This window comes from Gymnoscopelus braueri (assembly GCF_963280865.1).
Source record: "Gymnoscopelus braueri genome assembly, chromosome: 6".
NCBI lineage: Eukaryota > Metazoa > Chordata > Actinopteri > Myctophiformes > Myctophidae > Gymnoscopelus > Gymnoscopelus braueri.
Genome location: NC_137607.1, coordinates 685,001 through 705,055, shown reverse-complemented (window position 1 = coordinate 705,055; position 20,055 = coordinate 685,001). Strand labels below are relative to the sequence as shown.

General features: G+C 39.8%; 2 protein-coding genes across 2 annotated transcripts in view; one reads left to right on the top strand and one right to left on the bottom strand.

The window, feature by feature from the left end:
- Window positions 1–875: 875 nt before the first annotated feature.
- On the top strand, window positions 876–3,359 carry LOC308087521 (uncharacterized protein; the record flags this gene model as incomplete). Its single annotated transcript, XM_080431444.1, has 2 exons — window positions 876–915; window positions 2,684–3,359. The coding sequence occupies 2 exons, from the start codon at window positions 876–878 to the stop codon at window positions 2,980–2,982; spliced, it is 339 nt and encodes a 112-aa protein (XP_080287570.1). The 3' UTR covers window positions 2,983–3,359.
- A 365-nt stretch (window positions 3,360–3,724) lies between these two features.
- fam174c (family with sequence similarity 174 member C) overlaps window positions 3,725–20,055 on the bottom strand; it is a 254,975-nt gene continuing 238,644 nt past the window's right edge. The window contains exon 5 of the transcript XR_013933345.1: window positions 3,725–3,736. The gene's annotated coding sequence lies outside the window, so the exon portion shown is untranslated. The remainder of the gene's footprint in view (window positions 3,737–20,055) is intronic.

Here is a 20,055-nt window from a genome sequence, read left to right as displayed (position 1 = left end):
CTCTCAGAGTTACAGACCTGTAAGGGTCCATTTGGTTCCATTTGTACACTCTCAGAGTTACAGACCTGTAAGGGTCCATTTGGTTCCATGTGTACACTCTCAGAGTTACAGACCTGTAAGGGTCCATTTGGTTCCATGTGTACTCTCTCAGAGTTACAGACCTGTAAGGGTCCATTTGGTTCCATTTGTACACTCTCAGAGTTACAGACCTGTAAGGGTCCATTTGGTTCTATTTGTACACTCTCAGAGTTACAGACCTGTAAGGGTCCATTTGGTTATATTTGAACACTCTCAGAGTTACAGACCTGTAAGGGTCCATTTGGTTCCATGTGAACACTCTCAGAGTTACAGACCTGAAAGGGTCCATTTGGTTCCATGTGAACACTCTCAGTCCATTTGAAATTAAAGTGTTTTAGAACCACAGTGATTCACTAAATGGAACAGAGCCTTCATTAGTAACATTGGTAACACCTGTGAAGGAAGTAAGGAAGAGGCCCAATTTCTTTCCAATATGGAAAGAAATGCTATGCTATGCTGTGCATAGATAGAGCCTGTTGCTGCACAGCGTGTAGTATTACTTGAATGACCTGTCGGCTATAGTTTAGTGTTTACTCTGTGTTAAAGTTTACATGAGTCAGTTTGAAGTCATTTTAAAGTTACTGCTTGGTTTGGTTTGTGTGTGTGTTCATCACTTGTAATGACCACACCCCTTCCTCCAATACACCACACCCCTTCCTCCAATACACCACGCCCCTTCCTCCGTCTGGTCTGTTCTCTCACACACACACACACACACACACACACACACACACACACACACACACACACACACACACACACACACACACACACACACACACACACACACCATCAAGATGAAAGCATCATGTATGTTCCTCTGTGTCACACTGTGTGGTGAGTTATTATTATTATTATCATTCCTTTCATTATTATTCATATTATTCATATTATTATGAAGAGTATTGTGACCTGTACAGCATTATAGCAGACACTGTTATTATTATTCATATTATTCATGTTATTATGAAGAGTATTGTGACCTGTACAGCATTATAGCAGACACTGTTGTTATTATTCATATTATTCATATTATTATGAAGAGTATTGTGACCTGTACAGCATTATAGCAGACACTGTTGTTATTATTATTATTATTCATATTATTATGAAGAGTATTGTGACCTGTACAGCATTATAGCAGACACTGTTGTTATTATTCATATTATTCATTATTATTATGAAGAGTATTGTGACCTGTACAGCATTATAGCAGACACTGTTATTATTATTATTATTCATATTATTATGAAGAGTATTGTGACCTGTACAGCATTATAGCAGACACTGTTGTTATTATTATTCATATTATTCATGTTATTATGAAGAGTATTGTGACCTGTACAGCATTATAGCAGACACTGTTGTTATTATTATTATTATGAAGAGTATTGTGACCTGTACAGCACTATAGCAGACACTGTTATTATTATTATTATTCATATTATTATGAAGAGTATTGTGACCTGTACAGCACTATAGCAGACACTGTTATTATTATTATTATTATTCATATTATTATGAAGAGTATTGTGACCTGTACAGCATTATAGCAGACACTGTTGTTATTATTCATATTATTCATTATTATTATGAAGAGTATTGTGACCTGTACAGCATTATAGCAGACACTGTTATTATTATTCATATTATTCATATTATTATGAAGAGTATTGTGACCTGTACAGCACTATAGCAGACACTGTTGTTATTATTCATATTATTCATTATTATTATGAAGAGTATTGTGACCTGTACAGCATTATAGCAGACACTGTTATTATTATTCATATTATTCATATTATTATGAAGAGTATTGTGACCTGTACAGCATTATAGCAGACACTGTTGTTATTATTATTCATATTATTCATGTTATTATGAAGAGTATTGTGACCTGTACAGCATTATAGCAGACACTGGTTTGAGTTCACAGGAATGGATGTTCCTACTTAAAGGGTTATTTTTGCTTTAAACATGCTTGCGGTCATTTTAACGTCTTCTGTGTTTCACCCAGACAGACAGTTATTAAGTTGTTTGATTGATTCAATATTTACATATTTGATATTCATTTGATCAGACATGATATTAATTTTGTATCGTGTGTTGTTGTGTTGTGTGTATTTTGTGTTGTGTGTTGTTGTGTTGTGTTGTGTTGTGTTGTGTTGTGTTGTGTTGTGTTGTGTTGTGTTGTGTTGTGCGTCATGTTGTGTATTTTGTATTGTGTGTTGTTGTGTTGTGTGTATTTTGTGTTGTGTTGTGTTGTGTTGTGTTGTGTTGTGTTGTGTTGTGTTGTGTTGTGTTGTGTTGTGTTGTGTTGTGTTGTGTTGTGTTGTGCGTCATGTTGTGTATTTTGTATTGTGTGTTGTTGTGTTGTGTGTATTTTGTGTTGTGTTGTGTTGTGTTGTGTTGTGTTGTGTTGTGTTGTGTTGTGTTGTGTTGTGTTGTGTTGTGTTGTGCGTCATGTTGTGTATTTTGTATTGTGTGTTGTTGTGTTGTGTGTATTTTGTGTTGTGTGTTGTTGTGTTGTGTGTATTGTGTGTTGTTGTGTTGTGTGTACTTTGTATTGTGTGTTGTTGTGTTGTGTGTACTTTGTGTTGTGTAGTTGCAGGTGCGTGGGCGGAGCCAGCGGATGCGGTGTCAGTCAGAGCAGGAAGTGATGTCACACTGAGGTGTCCCGTGTTCATTGGCTCGTCTGGCAGTGTGAGCTGGTACCGACACCATGAGGCCACGCCCCCTCAACTGCTGCTCTCCTATACTGTGACCTTCGACCCCTCTGTGACCTTTGGTCCAGGGGTCAGTCCAGAGAAGTTCCGCCTCCAAGCTGATGGATCGCTGCTTCTGATTGGTTGTGAGGAGATGGACTCAGCTGTTTACTACTGTGCATTGACCTCTGACCCCTGATGGCCGCTACCGGATACATTAGCATCTTTCTGCCCAATGAGACACAAACTACTAAACCTCCAATGAGACACAAACTACTAAACCTCCAATGAGACACAAACTACTAAACCTCCAATGAGACACAAACTACTAAACCTCCAATGAGACAGAAACTACTAAACCTCTAATGAGACACAAACTACTAAACCTCTAATGAGACACAAACTACTAAACCTCCATGAATTCAAGGCTTCATGGGGTGACTGTGTAATTGATAGAAAAGTCATATTTTGGGTGAACTACTCCTTTGACATTCACTTGTAGTTTGTTTCTCTGAGTGTATTTTCCTCTGTGAAGGTTTACGTTGCTTTGATGTTTATAAATAAAGATGTCAGTAAACGTCTGTTGTCTCCTTGGTTTGATGTTTATAAATAAAGATGTCAGTAAACGTCTGTTGTCTCCTTGGTTTGATGTTTATAAATAAAGATGTCAGTAAACGTCTGTTGTCTCCTTGGTTTGATGTTTATAAATAAAGATGTCAGTAAACGTCTGTTGTCTCCTTGGTTTGATGTTTATAAATAAAGATGTCAGTAAACGTCTGTTGTCTCCTTGGTTTCCAGTGTGTATGTTTAGTTTAGTTTAGTTTAGTTTAGTTTAGTTTATTGGACTTTTTTTCTGTATGATAAAAACAAGACAAATGGAAAAAAATGTAATTTTTATGTGGAAAGGAAAAAAATCTAAATGAAAACATGATGTGCTGGAGGGCACAGATGGGCTTGTCTAGTGTCCTTCCTAAAAGCTATCTTTAAAGCTTAGAATATATATATATATATATATATATATATATATATATAGAATATATCTAACCATACATGTCATTGTCATCATTAAACAGAACTCTTTCCTGTAACAATATGCTCTCAGATCCTCACATACTGATGTTTATAATAATATTAATGACATAAAGAGCATAAAGAGAGAGAAAAGTGAGAGAGAAAGTGTTTTGAGACGTGATTTATAAGACACTTCGGTCTCATGTCCTCAGGTTTAATATCCAGGTTTAACCCCTGATGTACCATGTACAGTATTAGAGTTTAACCCCTGATGTACCATGTACAGTGTGTTAGAGTTTAACCCCTGATGTACCATGTACAGTATGTTAGAGTTTAACCCCTGATGTACCATGTATATATAATATATACACAGTATATAGTATTATATGTAAAGTACAGTATTGAGTTACAGTTGAAGTGCAGCTTCCAGCTGCTTGAGGGGAAACACAGGAAACTCAACGTCTCTTCCTGTTGTTGATCCTCCAACGCCTGAACGTTAGTTCCTCTGGGGACAAAACTCACTGAAACACTTATTATTAAACATTAAACTCACTGTAACACTTATTATTAAACATTAAACTCACTGAAACACTTATTATTAAACATTAAACTCACTGAAACACTTATTATTAAACATTAAACTCACTGAAACACTTATTATTAAACATTAAACTCACTGAAACACTTATTATTAAACATTAAACTCACTGAAACACTTATTATTAAACATTAAACTCACTGAAACACTTATTATTAAACATTGATATTAAGAGGTGGAGTGAATACAGGTGGTGTGAGTACATTTACTCTGGTACATGTTTTTACTTGAGTATTTGTTTTCTTGACTTGACTTTCATTCCACAGCTTTTCAACGGCGTATTATATCTGATGACAGACAGACAGACAGACAGACAGACAGACAGACAGACAGACAGACAGACAGACAGACAGACAGACAGACAGACAGACAGACAGACAGACAGAATGAAACGAGCACTGAGCTTCATCATCCTGCTGCTGAGGTATGAAATATATTTAATAAATCATATTATTATTATTATTATTATTAGTAGTATTATTATTAGTATTATTATTATAATACATGTACTGATGTGTTATTACTTCGTGAATGTGTTATAATGTATATATGTATATTTTTTACACTGTGAATGTGTTATAATGTATTTATGTATATTTTTTACACTGTGAATGTGTTATAATGTATTTATGTATATTTTTTACACTGTGAATGTGTTATAATGTATTTATGTATATTTTGTATCCATAGTTCAGTTGAGATCAGAGATGTGACCATGAGACATGTTGTCTTCAGCCCAGCAATACAACTCTCTGTGCATGGTAAGAAATATGTATAATAATGATAATAACATCATATGTTATAATATTGATCTTTAATAATAACAACTCATTCCAACCCAATGGAATGCGTTTCCAGACTTCATGCTGTGTGTGTGTGTGTGTGTGTGTGTGTGCGTGTGCGTGTGCGTGTGCGTGTGCGTGTGCGTGTGCGTGTGTGTGTGTGTGTGTGTTGTGTGTGTGTGTGTGTGTGTGTGTGTGTGTGTGTGTGTGTGTGTGTGTGTGTGTGTGTGTGTGTGTAACTTTCCACTGGAGAATGTTCTCTATCTTATTGGCTTCCCAGAAAAAAATAAAAGTGAATCATTTTGCTTCCCATCCGGTCTTTGTTCTCTCAGCTTCCTGAAACACTTTAATGTTCATACATTATGCTCTCATTATCATATCATCTCTTCTTTCCACACTTATTCACTAAACAATAAAGAATGTTGAAAAACACACTCTGCTGTTGCCAAATAATTAGAGACCTTAGATTCTTCCATTGTATAAAATATGTATATATATATATATATATATATATATATATATATATATATATATATATATATATATATATATATATATATATATATATTATTATTATATATATTATTATTATTATTATTATTATTTTTTAATCTTCCGTTTGAGCAGAAGGCTCACGTGCTGAAAAACATTTCTTAGGATCTCCATGGCAACCTAATCTAAATTACAAACAGCAGCTCCTGTAGAGCTCACAAAAAAACACAGCAGCAGCCATATTGTAAAGAAACTGGGCCTCTTCCTTACTTCCTCACAGGTTTTACCGATGACACTAATGAAGGCTCTGTTCCATTCTGGTTGTTACAATGACACTAATGAAGGCTCTGTTCCATTCTGGTTGTTACAATGACACTAATGAAGGCTCTGTTCCATTCTGGTTGTTACAATGATACTAATGAAGGCTCTGTTCCATTCTGGTTGTTACAATGATACTAATGAAGGCTCTGTTCCATTCTGGTTGTTACAATGATACTAATGAAGGCTCTGTTCCATTCTGGTTGTTACAATGATGCTAATGAAGGCTCTGTTCCATTCTGGTTGTTACAATGATGCTAATGAAGGCTCTGTTCCATTCTGGTTGTTACAATGACACTAATGAAGGCTCTGTTCCATTCTGGTTGTTACAATGACACTAATGAAGGCTCTGTTCCATTCTGGTTGTTACAATGATGCTAATGAAGGCTCTGTTCCATTCTGGTTGTTACAATGATACTAATGAAGGCTCTGTTCCATTCTGGTTGTTACAATGATGCTAATGAAGGCTCTGTTCCATTCTGGTTGTTACAATGATACTAATGAAGGCTCTGTTCCATTCTGGTTGTTACAATGATACTAATGAAGGCTCTGTTCCATTCTGGTTGTTACAATGATACTAATGAAGGCTCTGTTCCATTCTGGTTGTTACAATGATGCTAATGAAGACTCTGTTCCATTCTGGTTGTTACAATGATACTAATGAAGGCTCTGTTCCATTCTGGTTGTTACAATGATACTAATGAAGGCTCTGTTCCATTCTGGTTGTTACAATGATACTAATGAAGACTCTGTTCCATTCTGGTTGTTACAATGATGCTAATGAAGGCTCTGTTCCATTCTGGTTGTTACAATGATACTAATGAAGGCTCTGTTCCATTCTGGTTGTTACAATGATGCTAATGAAGGCTCTGTTCCATTCTGGTTGTTACAATGATACTAATGAAGGCTCTGTTCCATTCTGGTTGTTACAATGATACTAATGAAGGCTCTGTTCCATTCTGGTTGTTACAATGATGCTAATGAAGGCTCTGTTCCATTCTGGTTGTTACAATGATACTAATGAAGGCTCTGTTCCATTCTGGTTGTTACAATGATACTAATGAAGGCTCTGTTCCATTCTGGTTGTTACAATGATGCTAATGAAGGCTCTGTTCCATTCTGGTTGTTACAATGACGCTAATGAAGGCTCTGTTCCATTCTGGTTGTTACAATGACGCTAATGAAGGCTCTGTTCCATTCTGGTTGTTACAATGATACTAATGAAGGCTATGTTCCATTCTGGTTGTTACAATGATACTAATGAAGGCTCTGTTCCATTCTGGTTGTTACAATGATACTAATGAAGGCTCTGTTCCATTCTGGTCAAACAGAGTCACTGGAAACACTCTGCTACACCAGAGGGTCTCAAAGTTTGGTTCAGGGACCCTCATGTGGTCCAGGGACCCTCATGGTTCCTTGAGGGGGTTCTAAAACCAGGGGCCCCAAGTCAGGCATATGAGGCGTCACAGCGGTGTCACAGCAGTGTTTAATAGCTCTGTGACCATTGCTCTGAACAGAACAATATAGGACTGGATTAGCAGGCCTTGAAGCAGCCTGAAAAATCTAGTATGAATAAAATGTCCTTTTTTACTTACAGTTAATAATGAAAACCACTGAATGATTCATCCTCAGGTTCAGATCCGGTCCGGTCCAGTTCTTCAGATCCGGTCCAGTCCGGTCCTTCAGTCCAGATCCTGTCCTCCATGCGGTCTGAAGCAGGTCCTCACAGGTCCCACTTCCTGGTGTGTGTGGTGACTACATTACCCAGAGTTCCAGTGGACGTGGTGTGGTGGGTGGATGACAGGGTGGTGCAGGTGAACCGGAGCAGTGGGCTCCACAGCGCCTCCTCTGTCCTGGAGGTCTCCTCCTTCACCTCCTCTAGAAGGGTGCGGTGTGGAGTCAGTCTGGGAGGAGACATCTACACACACACACACAAGATACACACACCTCACTGTGGACACACATAGACACCTACACACACACACACACACACACACACACACACACACACACACACACACACACACACACACACACACACACACACACACACACACACACAAGATACACACACCTCACTGTGGACACACATAGACATCTACACACACACACACAAGATACACACACCTCACTGTGGACACACATAGACACCTACACACACACACGCACACACACACACACACACACACACACACACACACACACACACACACACACACACACAAGATACACACACCTCACTGTGGACACACATAGACACCTACACACACACACACACACACACACACACACACACACACACACACACACACACACACAAGATACACACACCTCACTGTGGACACACATAGACACCTACACACACACACACACACTGTGGACACACATAGACACCTACACACACACACACACTCACTGTGGACGCACATATTGTGAGCTATTTTTAATCTGTTATTTATTTTATATCTAAACTCTAACACAGTGTTTAAATCTGCTTAAAGCAACTGCTTTGTTCTCATTGTTAAGGAATAAAACTTGATATTAAACTGTTTTAGATCCAGATCTCTGTTTGTGTCCAACATTCTTTAATAATGTTATTAAAGAAGACGTTTCATAACAAAAAGGTAAGTCTAATGTATTTCAGCTTTCACCCACGCACACGCGCACGCACGCACGCACGCGCGCACGCACACACACACACACACACACACACACACACACACACACACACACACACACACACACACACACACACACACACACACACAGACACACACACAGACAGTTTGTCCAGTCTGTCTGTCTGTCTGTCTAAATATTTCTCCTCATATTTACAGCTCAATTTACAATTTATAGGCAAAATATAGGCTTTGCTGCCTCCTTGTGGTGATAACGCAACATAGCAGAATACATCAAACATTCTTCATGTTTAATCACAAAGATAATAATAAGCTTATGAATCTATTTATGTATGTATGTATCTATCTATGACTCTATTTAACTATGAATCTATTTATGTATGTATGACTCTATTTAACTATGAATCTACTGGCGTTTCTAATGACAAACAATAACTATTGTTTATAGTTTTATGTTCCTAAACATCAACAATAATAATATTGTAAATGTTGAAAGGTTTTATAATGTTCATAACATCATAAAACTCAACGTGTTGTTTAGCAACTAAGTAACATGATTCTGGTTGAGGTTTCCGGTGTGTTACATCGAAATTGGTGATCTATCAATTTCTGTGACGTTCAGGAAGTAACCAAATTCTTATTAAGGTTTCCGGTGTGTTACATTGAAATTGGTGATCTATCGATTTATGTGACGTACAGGAAGTAACCTGATTCTGGTTGAGGTTTCCGGTGTGTTACATCGAAATCAGTGATCTATCGAATTCTGTGACTGCTAGCCTGCTAGCTTAGCTAGCTTTCCAAACAATATGTAAAAAGTCTTGCGTTTGTTGTGAAACTGTTCTGTATTTCAATACATCCAGCTATTAAGTAATTGATTACATAATCGACTGTCCTATAACAGAAAGATAAAACACGTGACCCTTAATAATAGTTATAAAGCAAAGACAAGGCTAACAGTAGCTAAAGCTAATGCGCATACATCAATGTACCTATACTCGTCTGAACCAATAGAGGGTGCCATTCTGTTGAATATGACGTCCAAAGCAGAGAGAGTAAATATAATAATAATAATAGTTATAAAGCAAAGACAAGGCTAACAGTAGCTAAAGCTAAGTTATATTATATAAATATGGTGTGATGATAAATATAATAATAATAGTTATATTATTTAACTATGGTGTGATGATAAATATAATAATAATAGTTATATTATATAAATATGTTGTGATGATAAATATAATAATAATAGTTATATTATATTAATATGGTGTGATGATAAATATAATAATAATAGTTATATTATATAACTATGGTGTGATGATAAATATAATAATAATAGTTATATTATATAAATATGGTGTGATGATAAATATAATAATAATATTTATATTATTTAACTATGGTGTGATGATAAATATAATAATAATAGTTATATTATATTAATATGGTGTGATGATAAATATAATAATAATAGTTATATTATATAACTATGGTGTGATGATAAATATAATAATAATAGTTATATTATGGTGTGTTACTTATAAACAAGTCATGAAGAAAGCGATCGTTTCTGTTGAAATAAATAACATTGATGTAAATACATGAAACCACTGTCTAAGTCTTAACCTACCCCCCCCCCCCCCCCCTCCTTCATTTTCCTCTTTTGTATATATATATATATTTTTTTCTCTCTTCATACCAGTAACCTGAAAGCTGATTGTATGACATTCTGTATAGTAGTGTGTATATCTGTCTGTCTCTTATATGTCATCATGATTTGTGTGCATGGGGTTCTCATCTTAAACAAGCTCAGTGCTTAATTAGAGTTCCAGTTTAGTAGACCTTGTATTGTGAATTTGTACTTCCATGTACTGTTATGTACTGTCATGTACTATTCTCATGTCTTTCTAAATAAACTACATCAATCAATCAATCAAACTAATACAGTGTGTTTGTATTCCACGGCCTTTGTCGCCCTCATGTGGACAAAATGAATCAATACAAGTGGAAGTCGTCAATAAATCCACTTTTCACTCAGTTCATAAAATAAAGCTCTAGTTTCTACCTTTATACTGATTTAATAATAAATAAAGCTCTAGTTTCTACCTTTATACTGATTTAATAATAAATAAGGCTCTAGTTTCTACCTTTATACTGATTTAATAATAAATAAGGCTCTAGTTTCTACCTTTACTGATTTAATAATAAATAAGGCTCTAGTTTCTACCTTTATACTGATTTAATAATAAATAAGGCTCTAGTTTCTACCTTTATACTGATTTAATAATAAATAAAGCTCTAGTTTCTACCTTTATACTGATTTAATAATAAATAAGGCTCTAGTTTCTACCTTTATACTGATTTTAATAAGATGTTAAAAAGCTCACAATGAGACGCGTTGTGAGCTTGTAGATCTGTCTCTCTGCATTACCCTGCTTACTGTAAGGATAAGAGCGTGTGATAAATGCTTACATTTTAAATGATAATAAATATATATGAAGTATTTACTAAAAGGCAGATTATAGGTTTTTATAATCAGATTACAGCTGTTTACAACTATAAATAATAATATATTATAATTATTAAAGCAGGCAAAACACACATGTAACAGTCAAATGATTTAACAGTTCATTTAAAACACACACACACACACACACACACACACACACACACACACACACACACACACACACACACACACAGAGTGTCAGTGTAATTAGTTGTGACGTTGGACTTAGTTTAATCCTCTGTTAAGAGTGGTCTGACATAAACCCCTCCCCACTGTGTGTGTGTGTGTGTGTGTGTGTGTGTGTGTGTGTGTGTGTGTGTGTGTGTGTGTGTGTGTGTGTGTGTGTGTGTGTGTGTGTGTGTGTAGTTGGTCAGCAGTGTGTTCGTATGAAGGCTGAATGTTTTCCTCTGAGAGCCGACCACGTACAGAACCCTAAACCCCGTGAGTTCAATTCTCTCTTCTCTTCTGTGTGTGTGTGTGTGTGTGTGTGTGTGTGTGTGTGTGTGTGTGTGTGTGTGTGTGTGTGTGTGTGTGTGTGTGTGTGTGTGTGTGTGTGTGTGGTGTGTGTGTGTGTGTGTGTGTGTGTGTGTGTGTGTGTGTGTGTGTGTGTGTGTGTGTGTGTGTGTAGACTTGTTAGAACGTTTCCTCCTCATTGTCTGCACCATGACTCCACTTACTGAAACTCTGTCACATATTCTGAATGGTTGCTATGTACAGTATATAAGGTGCTATGTACAGTATATAAGGTGCTATGTACAGTATATAAGGTGCTATGTACAGTATATAAGGTGCTATGTACAGTATATAAGGGAACGTACATTGCTAGGCATGACAGAATTGTTGACCTATTATTCAAGGACAGTTCAGACGTTTCATCATCTGCCAAAATGTATTTAAACTGGTGTTTCAACTGTCATGTTCATGAGCAATAATGAAGATGATGCCTTTTCAGATGTTACAGATAATACACCAGATGTGGTTGTTGTTGATGAGGACAGTAGAGAATAGACCATCTTATATAATAATAATCATAATAATAATAATAATAATAATAATAAGGGTAATAATAATAATATGAGGACAGTAGAGAAGTAGGATGTACATTTGACCACAGCCTGGAAGAGGCATTCCTTACCAAGGTGCTAAAGTACCAACGTCTTAAGGATGCTATTATACAGCTTAGTTACAGATGTAAACTGCTTGTGTTCATATTTGGAAGCCTCTGTAATGTCCATACATCGGTTGTGAGAGACCTGCAGATTACAGGAATGCACAATAAGCCCAATAAGCCCAACAACGCAAAATGATTTCTGTTCAGTGTTTGTGATAATTGTCAGTCGCCACATTATGGAGGAGGCGACGCTTCCTGTTTCCTGAAATACTTGTTGTTGACTTTTACCAAGTTTGTGTTTCTACTGTTTGTGTTCAACAATTTATTGTTAAATGTGAACGCAAATAAAGATGTTAAACGTGTGTGTGTGTGTGTGTGTGTGTGTGTGTGTGTGTGTGTGTGTGTGTGTGTGTGTGTGTGTGTGTGCGCACGCACAGGGCTGCTCTGCGGGGGTCAGAGTTCATGGGGTCAGGGGACCTCAGTGACTCCTCCTCCAGCGGGGCGGAGTCTGTTTCCAGGCCCCGCCCTCGCCCCCCCGCCGCCCGGCGTCGACTCGGCCCCTCCCCCTCCCGCGTTCGCTTCGAGGACGAATCAGAAACTCAGGCACACAGCCGCTACCTGGAGAGACTGACTGACAGCGCAGCCAGCCAATCAGCACACAGCAAAGCCATCCAATCAGCACACATCACAGCCAACCAATCAGCACAGAGCCGCTACCTGGAGAGACTGACTGACAGCACAGCCAGCCAATCAGCATACGGCAAGAAGAAGGCGGAGCCACTGCTAGCAGCCAATGGCGTGGTGTCGGGGGCGGGGTGTGTGGTGCACAGCAGCTGTGATTGGCAGCAGAGAACCAGGAGGAGGACCTTAAGGACCATATTAAACCCAGTGAAACCAACCATCCAATCAGAGAGTGAGGAAGGAAGGAGCAAGGAGAGGGTTCCTTTCTCTTATTGGTTGGCTCCCAGTAAGCCCCGCCTCACACTCTACACCGAGCCAATCAGAGAGACCCACATCGGTACGTTCGCCCACGGCAACGATGATGGCATTGAAGGGGGCGTGGCTGAGAACACATGTGGGCGTGTCCCCACCATGCAGGCATGGAGGATGCCCCTCCCACCTGATGCATTCCGGACCAATCGCAGCTCAGCTCCTCCAACTTCAGCCAATGGGAGAGTGGAACTTCCACCCAATCCCTACGCACTAGAGCAGCAAGCCCCGCCCCTCTATCCCCAAGTCCCGCCCTCCGCAGAACCCCCAATCAACAGTCTGCATATCTCTTTAAGCCCGCCTCCTATCTCCTCAACCCCGCCTCCTATCAAGTCATCTCTGATTGGACAGCAAACACAGCCCCCCTGCGGAGATCAGAGACAGACACGCCCCCCTGTAGGAACCAAGAGTATGTGTACACACACACACACACACACACACACACACACACACACACACACACACACACACACACACACACACACACACACACACACACACTCAAAATAAATAATAAATTGATTGTTTGATTGATTGATGAATTGATTAATTAATTGATTGATTGATTGATAGTTGATTGATTGATTGATTGATTGATTGATTAATTGATTGATTGATTTGGTCTGTTGTATTCCAGAACAAACTAGCACAGCAACAGAAGAGGCCCCACCCCCGTATAATGGTGGCAGTGATGGACAGACCAGACAGCCAATGAGAGCAGAGCGACGGAGGAGAGAGGACAGCCCTGAAAAGTGAGTTACCAATGAAAAGACACATCTGACGTCTCACATCAATGACATCACCGTTTAGTTACCAGTGTCTCACATCAGTGACATCACCGTTTAGTTACCAGTGTCTCACTTCAGTGACATCATCGTTGAGTTACCAGTGTCTCACTTCAGTGACATCACCGTTTAGTTACCAGTGTCTCACTTCAGTGACATCACCGTTTAGTTACCAGTGTCTCACTTCAGTGACATCATCGTTGAGTTACCAGTGTCTCACTTCAGTGACATCACCGTTTAGTTACCAGTGTCTCACTTCAGTGACATCATCGTTGAGTTACCAGTGTCTCACTTCAGTGACATCATCGTTGAGTTACCAGTGTCTCACTCCAATGACATCATCGTTGAGTTACCAGGGTCTCACTTCAGTGACATCATCGTTGAGTTACCAGTGTCTCACTTCAGTGACATCATCGTTGAGTTACCCATAGACATAGAAACCTAGACACCTCATTGGCTTCTGCAGTTCATTGGAGCGACCTGTATCACGGCCATATTTGAGGGGGCACGCTTCCTGACTCCTGGCCAATCACAGCGCGTCTTTTCCGGGACTTATCAGAATCTAGTTGTATAAAAATATCCTGTTACATTTTTATACAACTAGATTCTGCCAAGTCTCGGAAAAGACGCGCTGTGATTGGCCATTGGTCAGGAAGCTTGCCTTTTCCAAAATGGCGGCCAAGATACAGACGCCCCAGAGTCGGTGGAGACTCCTTTGGTACACTGGTACCTTTATATGGAGTTACCAGTGTCTCACTTTTGTGACATCATCGTTTTCAATGGTCCTGCTGCCTCCTGCATTATGTGACATTTAGAAACAGATGGTACATTATGTGACATTTAGAAACAGATGGTACATTATGTGACATTTAGAAACAGATGGTACATTATGTGACATTTAGAAACAGATGGTACATTATGTGACATTTAGAAACAGATGGTACATTATGTGACATTTAGAAACAGATGGTACATTATGTGACATTTAGAAACAGATGGTACATTATGTGACATTTAGAAACAGATGGTACATTATGTGACATGTAGAAACAGATGGTACATTATGTGACATGTAGAAACAGATGGTACATTATGTGACATTTAGAAACAGATGGTACATTATGTGACATTTAGAAACAGATGGTAGTAGGCATGTAACGATTCACTCAACTCACGATACGATTCGAATCACGATTCGAGGTTCACGATACGATTTTTCACGATTTTTAAGCACATTTATTTTCGAGACAAATTACTGAAAAACCTTGATTATTTCTCTTACAAAAATCATGTATTTTTTAACAACTGTATTTTCTCTTGACCTCTTTTCAATATATGAAATTAAGCCTTTTTTATTATTCATGAGGTACATGCATTAACTGTAAGGTACACATTAAGACATATACTTTTTTATCTGTAAAATAATAACTTTAAATATATAAGTATTATGAAATAAATGAATTTTAAAACATATGTCCCAGATGAAATAAATTATAAAGAAAACCTTCAAATAAACAAATTAAGGCTTAGCCTTTGTTCCAAGCTTGGGATTTACAAGTAATTTTTTATCTATGCTATATTCTCAGCATTCTGTACACATTTATGTAATAAGGGAAACTGTTTTAAACTGCTCCAAATGAGATTAGATTAAAAATTAATTGATTAATATCAATGTAATTCGCTATATATCTGACAGACAGTGTTGAAAGGAGTTTGACGTTGTCAGCAGTCTGATACAATTGTTAAATTATTATTATTCATATAGATTATTATTCATTGTACTCTGCAGCGGCAGCCGCACCGAGGCGCTCCAGAATTAGCCGTTTTCATTAGAAGCCTATCAGTTGTATGTTTCCTACAGAGTTTAAATCAGACAGGCTAACAACAGCTAACAATATTGTCAGATGGGGGAGGGGGTAAACGGTATAGTTTGGGCTTTTCATCAATCAAATAAACATGTTTAAATGCGACGCACATTTCCCTCTTTATGCAGTGCGATCGCCTAGTTGTTTAGATTTCATAGACTGAGAGGACGTGAACCCCACTCTCCGTTCATAGCCTGCCGTTGAGTGAGACCTACGGAGGCAGCTATGGTGGCCCTGAGGGGACAAAATAGTAGGCGGATAACAAGGAATGGACTCGATTGCGCCCTCTGCTGGTTGCATCGTGATGTCATATTTTATTGCATCGATTTAAATCGTCACCACTTTGAATCGATTTAAATCGATATACGATAAATCGTTACATGCCTAGATGGTACATTATGTGACATTTAGAAACAGATGGTACATTATGTGACATTTAGAAACAGATGGTACATTATGTGACATTTAGAAACAGATGGTACATTATGTGACATGTAGAAACAGATGGTACATTATGTGACATGTAGAAACAGATGGTACATTATGTGACATTTAGAAACAGATGGTACATTATGTGACATTTAGAAACAGATGGTACATTATGTGACATTTAGAAACAGATGGTACATTATGTGACATTTAGAAACAGATGGTACATTATGTGACATTTAGAAACAGATGGTACATTATGTGACATTTAGAAACAGATGGTACATTATGTGACATTTAGAAACAGATGGTACATTATGTGACATTTAGAAACAGATGGTACGCAAGACCGTTAAATGATTTCCAACGAGCGCTTCCAAACTCCAACACTTAGAACAATCACCTACAGCATTTATTGACAGAAAGTATCTCATAACATGACAAAGGTGGATTTTTATGAAACAAAAAGGATACAAAGAGGATAATTCAAGCTTTCTGTACAGCTGCTATGTTGGTGATTTTAACGTTGTTAAATACAATCAGATCAGACTCTTCTGTTTGGATGTTTGGGCTGTTAAGGGTTGGTCTTGCAACTCTAGTATCTGAGTTGCTTGCGGCTAAGTCACACCCTGACAATAATGGTCTGGCCGAAGGAGATAGAATGTGTCTTTTTTTACTTATATTTTTTACAAATTGAGGCTGATTGTTGGCATCATAACAGACTCCAGTACATATTCCATTTTGATATTGTTATAAATTCCCTTCCTTCGTGTCATGAGTTTCATATCGCGTTTGTTTTGTTCAGGCACGTTTTTGGCAGCTCAGTTTTCCACTTCAGTCAGACAGGCACTTAGTTAGTTAGTGTTGGGGGCCTGATTGTAAACACATCAGGACGTATTCCACAGCGTGGTTTATTCAATGAGTTTGTGAAGAGTGAGTTATGAATGTTTTATTGTTATGTGCAGAGAATGTTGTGTGTATTCTTGAACATGATGTTTTTTAGGCCATAATGTGTCTAATGTGTATTTCTGTGCTGTTGTGTTCAGCTCACATGCTAATAGGTCGCTAGTAGACTCTCTGGCGCTGCGTGAGGTAGCTGCCTGTTCCAGCAGCTCCGTGTTTTAGAGTGTTTTAGCGTGTTTTTAGCGTGTTTTTATTGTTTTACTGTCTAGTTTTAGCTTTGGTGTTAGCAGTATAGTTGTAGTTGTTTCGTTTGTGTTACGTGTTTGTTAGTTTGTGGACACTTTTACACATAATGACCAAATCGGGGACCACATACACAAGGGACCAGCTGGTTGCCCTGAGAAAACCTCACCTGCTATACCAACGGAGGAAGCTGGACCTATACCGGCCGAACTCAGGGGGAGATCTCGGGGCTGCAGAGCGGGGGTGAGGCGACGAGCAAACAGACAGAGTTTCAGACCGTGTCTGCCGTCCATTGTCATGGGGAATGTCAGGTCACTCAAGGCACCGGGAAGGATGGACGAGCTGGCGGAGCTGGCTAAATCCCACTCGGAATACCGTGAGTGTAGCCTGATGATCTTCACGGAGACATGGTTGCATGAACTTGTACCGGACTCTGTGGTGTCCGTGAATGGATTCCTGACTGTGCGATCGGACCGTGACACAAAGCTGTGCCACAAGAGTACAGGCGGCGGGCTCGCGGTGATGATCAATAACAAGTGGTGTAATCCTGGGCACATCACAGTAAAGGAGCGAATCTGGAACCCGAACATTGAACTGATGATTATTGGTATGCGCCCCTATTATTTGCCACGTGAATATTCCCATGTTCTCGTGTTTGTTGTTTACATCCAGCCCACAGCGAATGCGGAAGTCGCGTGTGACGTCATTCACTCCGCTATCGCGAGATCTCAGACAGAGCATCCCAGTGCATTCATTGCAGTGTCAGGGGACTTCAACCATGTATCACTCTCAAGGACCCTGCCCACTTTCTATCAGTTTGTGAGCTGCAGTACAAGAGAGGACAGGACACTGGATCTATTCTATGCAAATGTTAGGGATGCATATAAATGCTCAGCACTGCCAAAGCTGGGTGGATCGGACCACAACCTGGTTCACCTCACATCCCTGTACAAGCCCATGGTAAAACAACTGCCAGTGACCACTAGGACAGTGCGAAAGTGGACACCTGAGGCCAATGAGGTACTGAAGGGATGTTTTGAGGCTACAGACTGGGGAGTGTTCTATGATTCATTCAGTGAGGACATTGATGGATTAACAGACTGTATTACGGACTATATACAATCCTGTGTGGATGATGTTGTACCCGCCAAAACTGTACGTTGTTTTTCGAATAACAAACCCTTGGTCACTGGAGACTTGAAGGGCCTTCTCAACCAAAAGAAGAGAGCCTTTAAGGCCGGTGACAGGGTGAAATTGAAGCGGGTGCAAGCGGAGTTGAAAAAAAGGATTAGTGATGCAAAAGACACCTACAAGAGGAAGGTAGAGGAGAGACTGGCACAGAATAATGTGCGGGAGGTATGGAAAGGTCTTAAGAACATGTCCGGCCACAAGCAATCGACCGGCCGATCAGTGGAGGGCAACCTGGATAAAGCCAATGAGTTCAAATCTGTTTTTCAATAGGTTTGATATAAATGGGCCCCAGGCAAACCCCCCCCTTAGCCCTCCAGCTCATACCCCAGCACAACACATGCTGCCACTCCCCCCCTCTCCCCCCACTGCCTCCCCCCCCTTGTCTCCTCCCCACCATGCAGGACTGACTGTGACCTCTGAGCAGGTGAAGAAGGAACTGGAGAGGTTACACCAGGGCAAGTCTGCAGGGCCGGACGGCATCAGTCCTAGGGTGCTGAGGACGTGTGCAGAACAGCTGGCACCTGTGTTCGAGCATCTCTTCAACCTCTCGCTGAGACTGAGGAAGGTGCCGGAGCGGTGGAAAACATCCTGCATTGTTCCAGTACCTAAAGGAGTGCGGCCTAGTACTCTGAATGACTACAGGCCAGTGGTACTGACCTCTCACGTCATGAAGACCTTCGAGAGACTAATTCTGCAGCACCTACGGCCTCTGGTGAGTGACTCCCTGGACCCTCTACAGTTCGCTTACCGTGCCAAGGTTGGAGTGGAGGATGCCATCATCTGCATGCTGCAGAAGGCGTACTCTCACATGGAGAAGAAGGGGAGCACGGTGAGGATCATGTTCTTCGACTTCTCCAGTGCGTTTAACACCATCCAGCCTCCCCTGCTTGCTGAGAAGCATCCATCCATGCAGGTGGACCACAACATGGTGGCCTGGATTACAAACTATCTCACCCTGAGGCCACAATATGTCCGGCTACAAGGCTGCCAGTCCCGGGTGGAAATGGGTAGCACCGGAGTTCCTCAGGGAACAGTGCTGTCACCCTTTCTGTTTACCATCTACACTTCTGATCTCAGCTTCAGATCTGGAACATGCCATCTCCAGAAGTTCTCAGATGACTCCTCTATTGTGGGTTGCATCACTGAGGACAATGATGAGGAATACAGAGGTGTGGTGGAGAACTTCACCAAATGGGCTGAACATAACCACCTTCTGCTGAACACAAAGAAGACAAAAGAGCTGGTGATCGACGCCAGACGGAGCAAGAGGAGGACCCCAGTACCCATCACCATCCAGGGGGAAGAGGTGGAGATCGTGGACTCCTACAAATTCCTGGGCGTCCACCTGAACAAGGATCTGGACTGGAAGAACAACACAGATGCTGTCTACAAAAAGGGACAGGGCA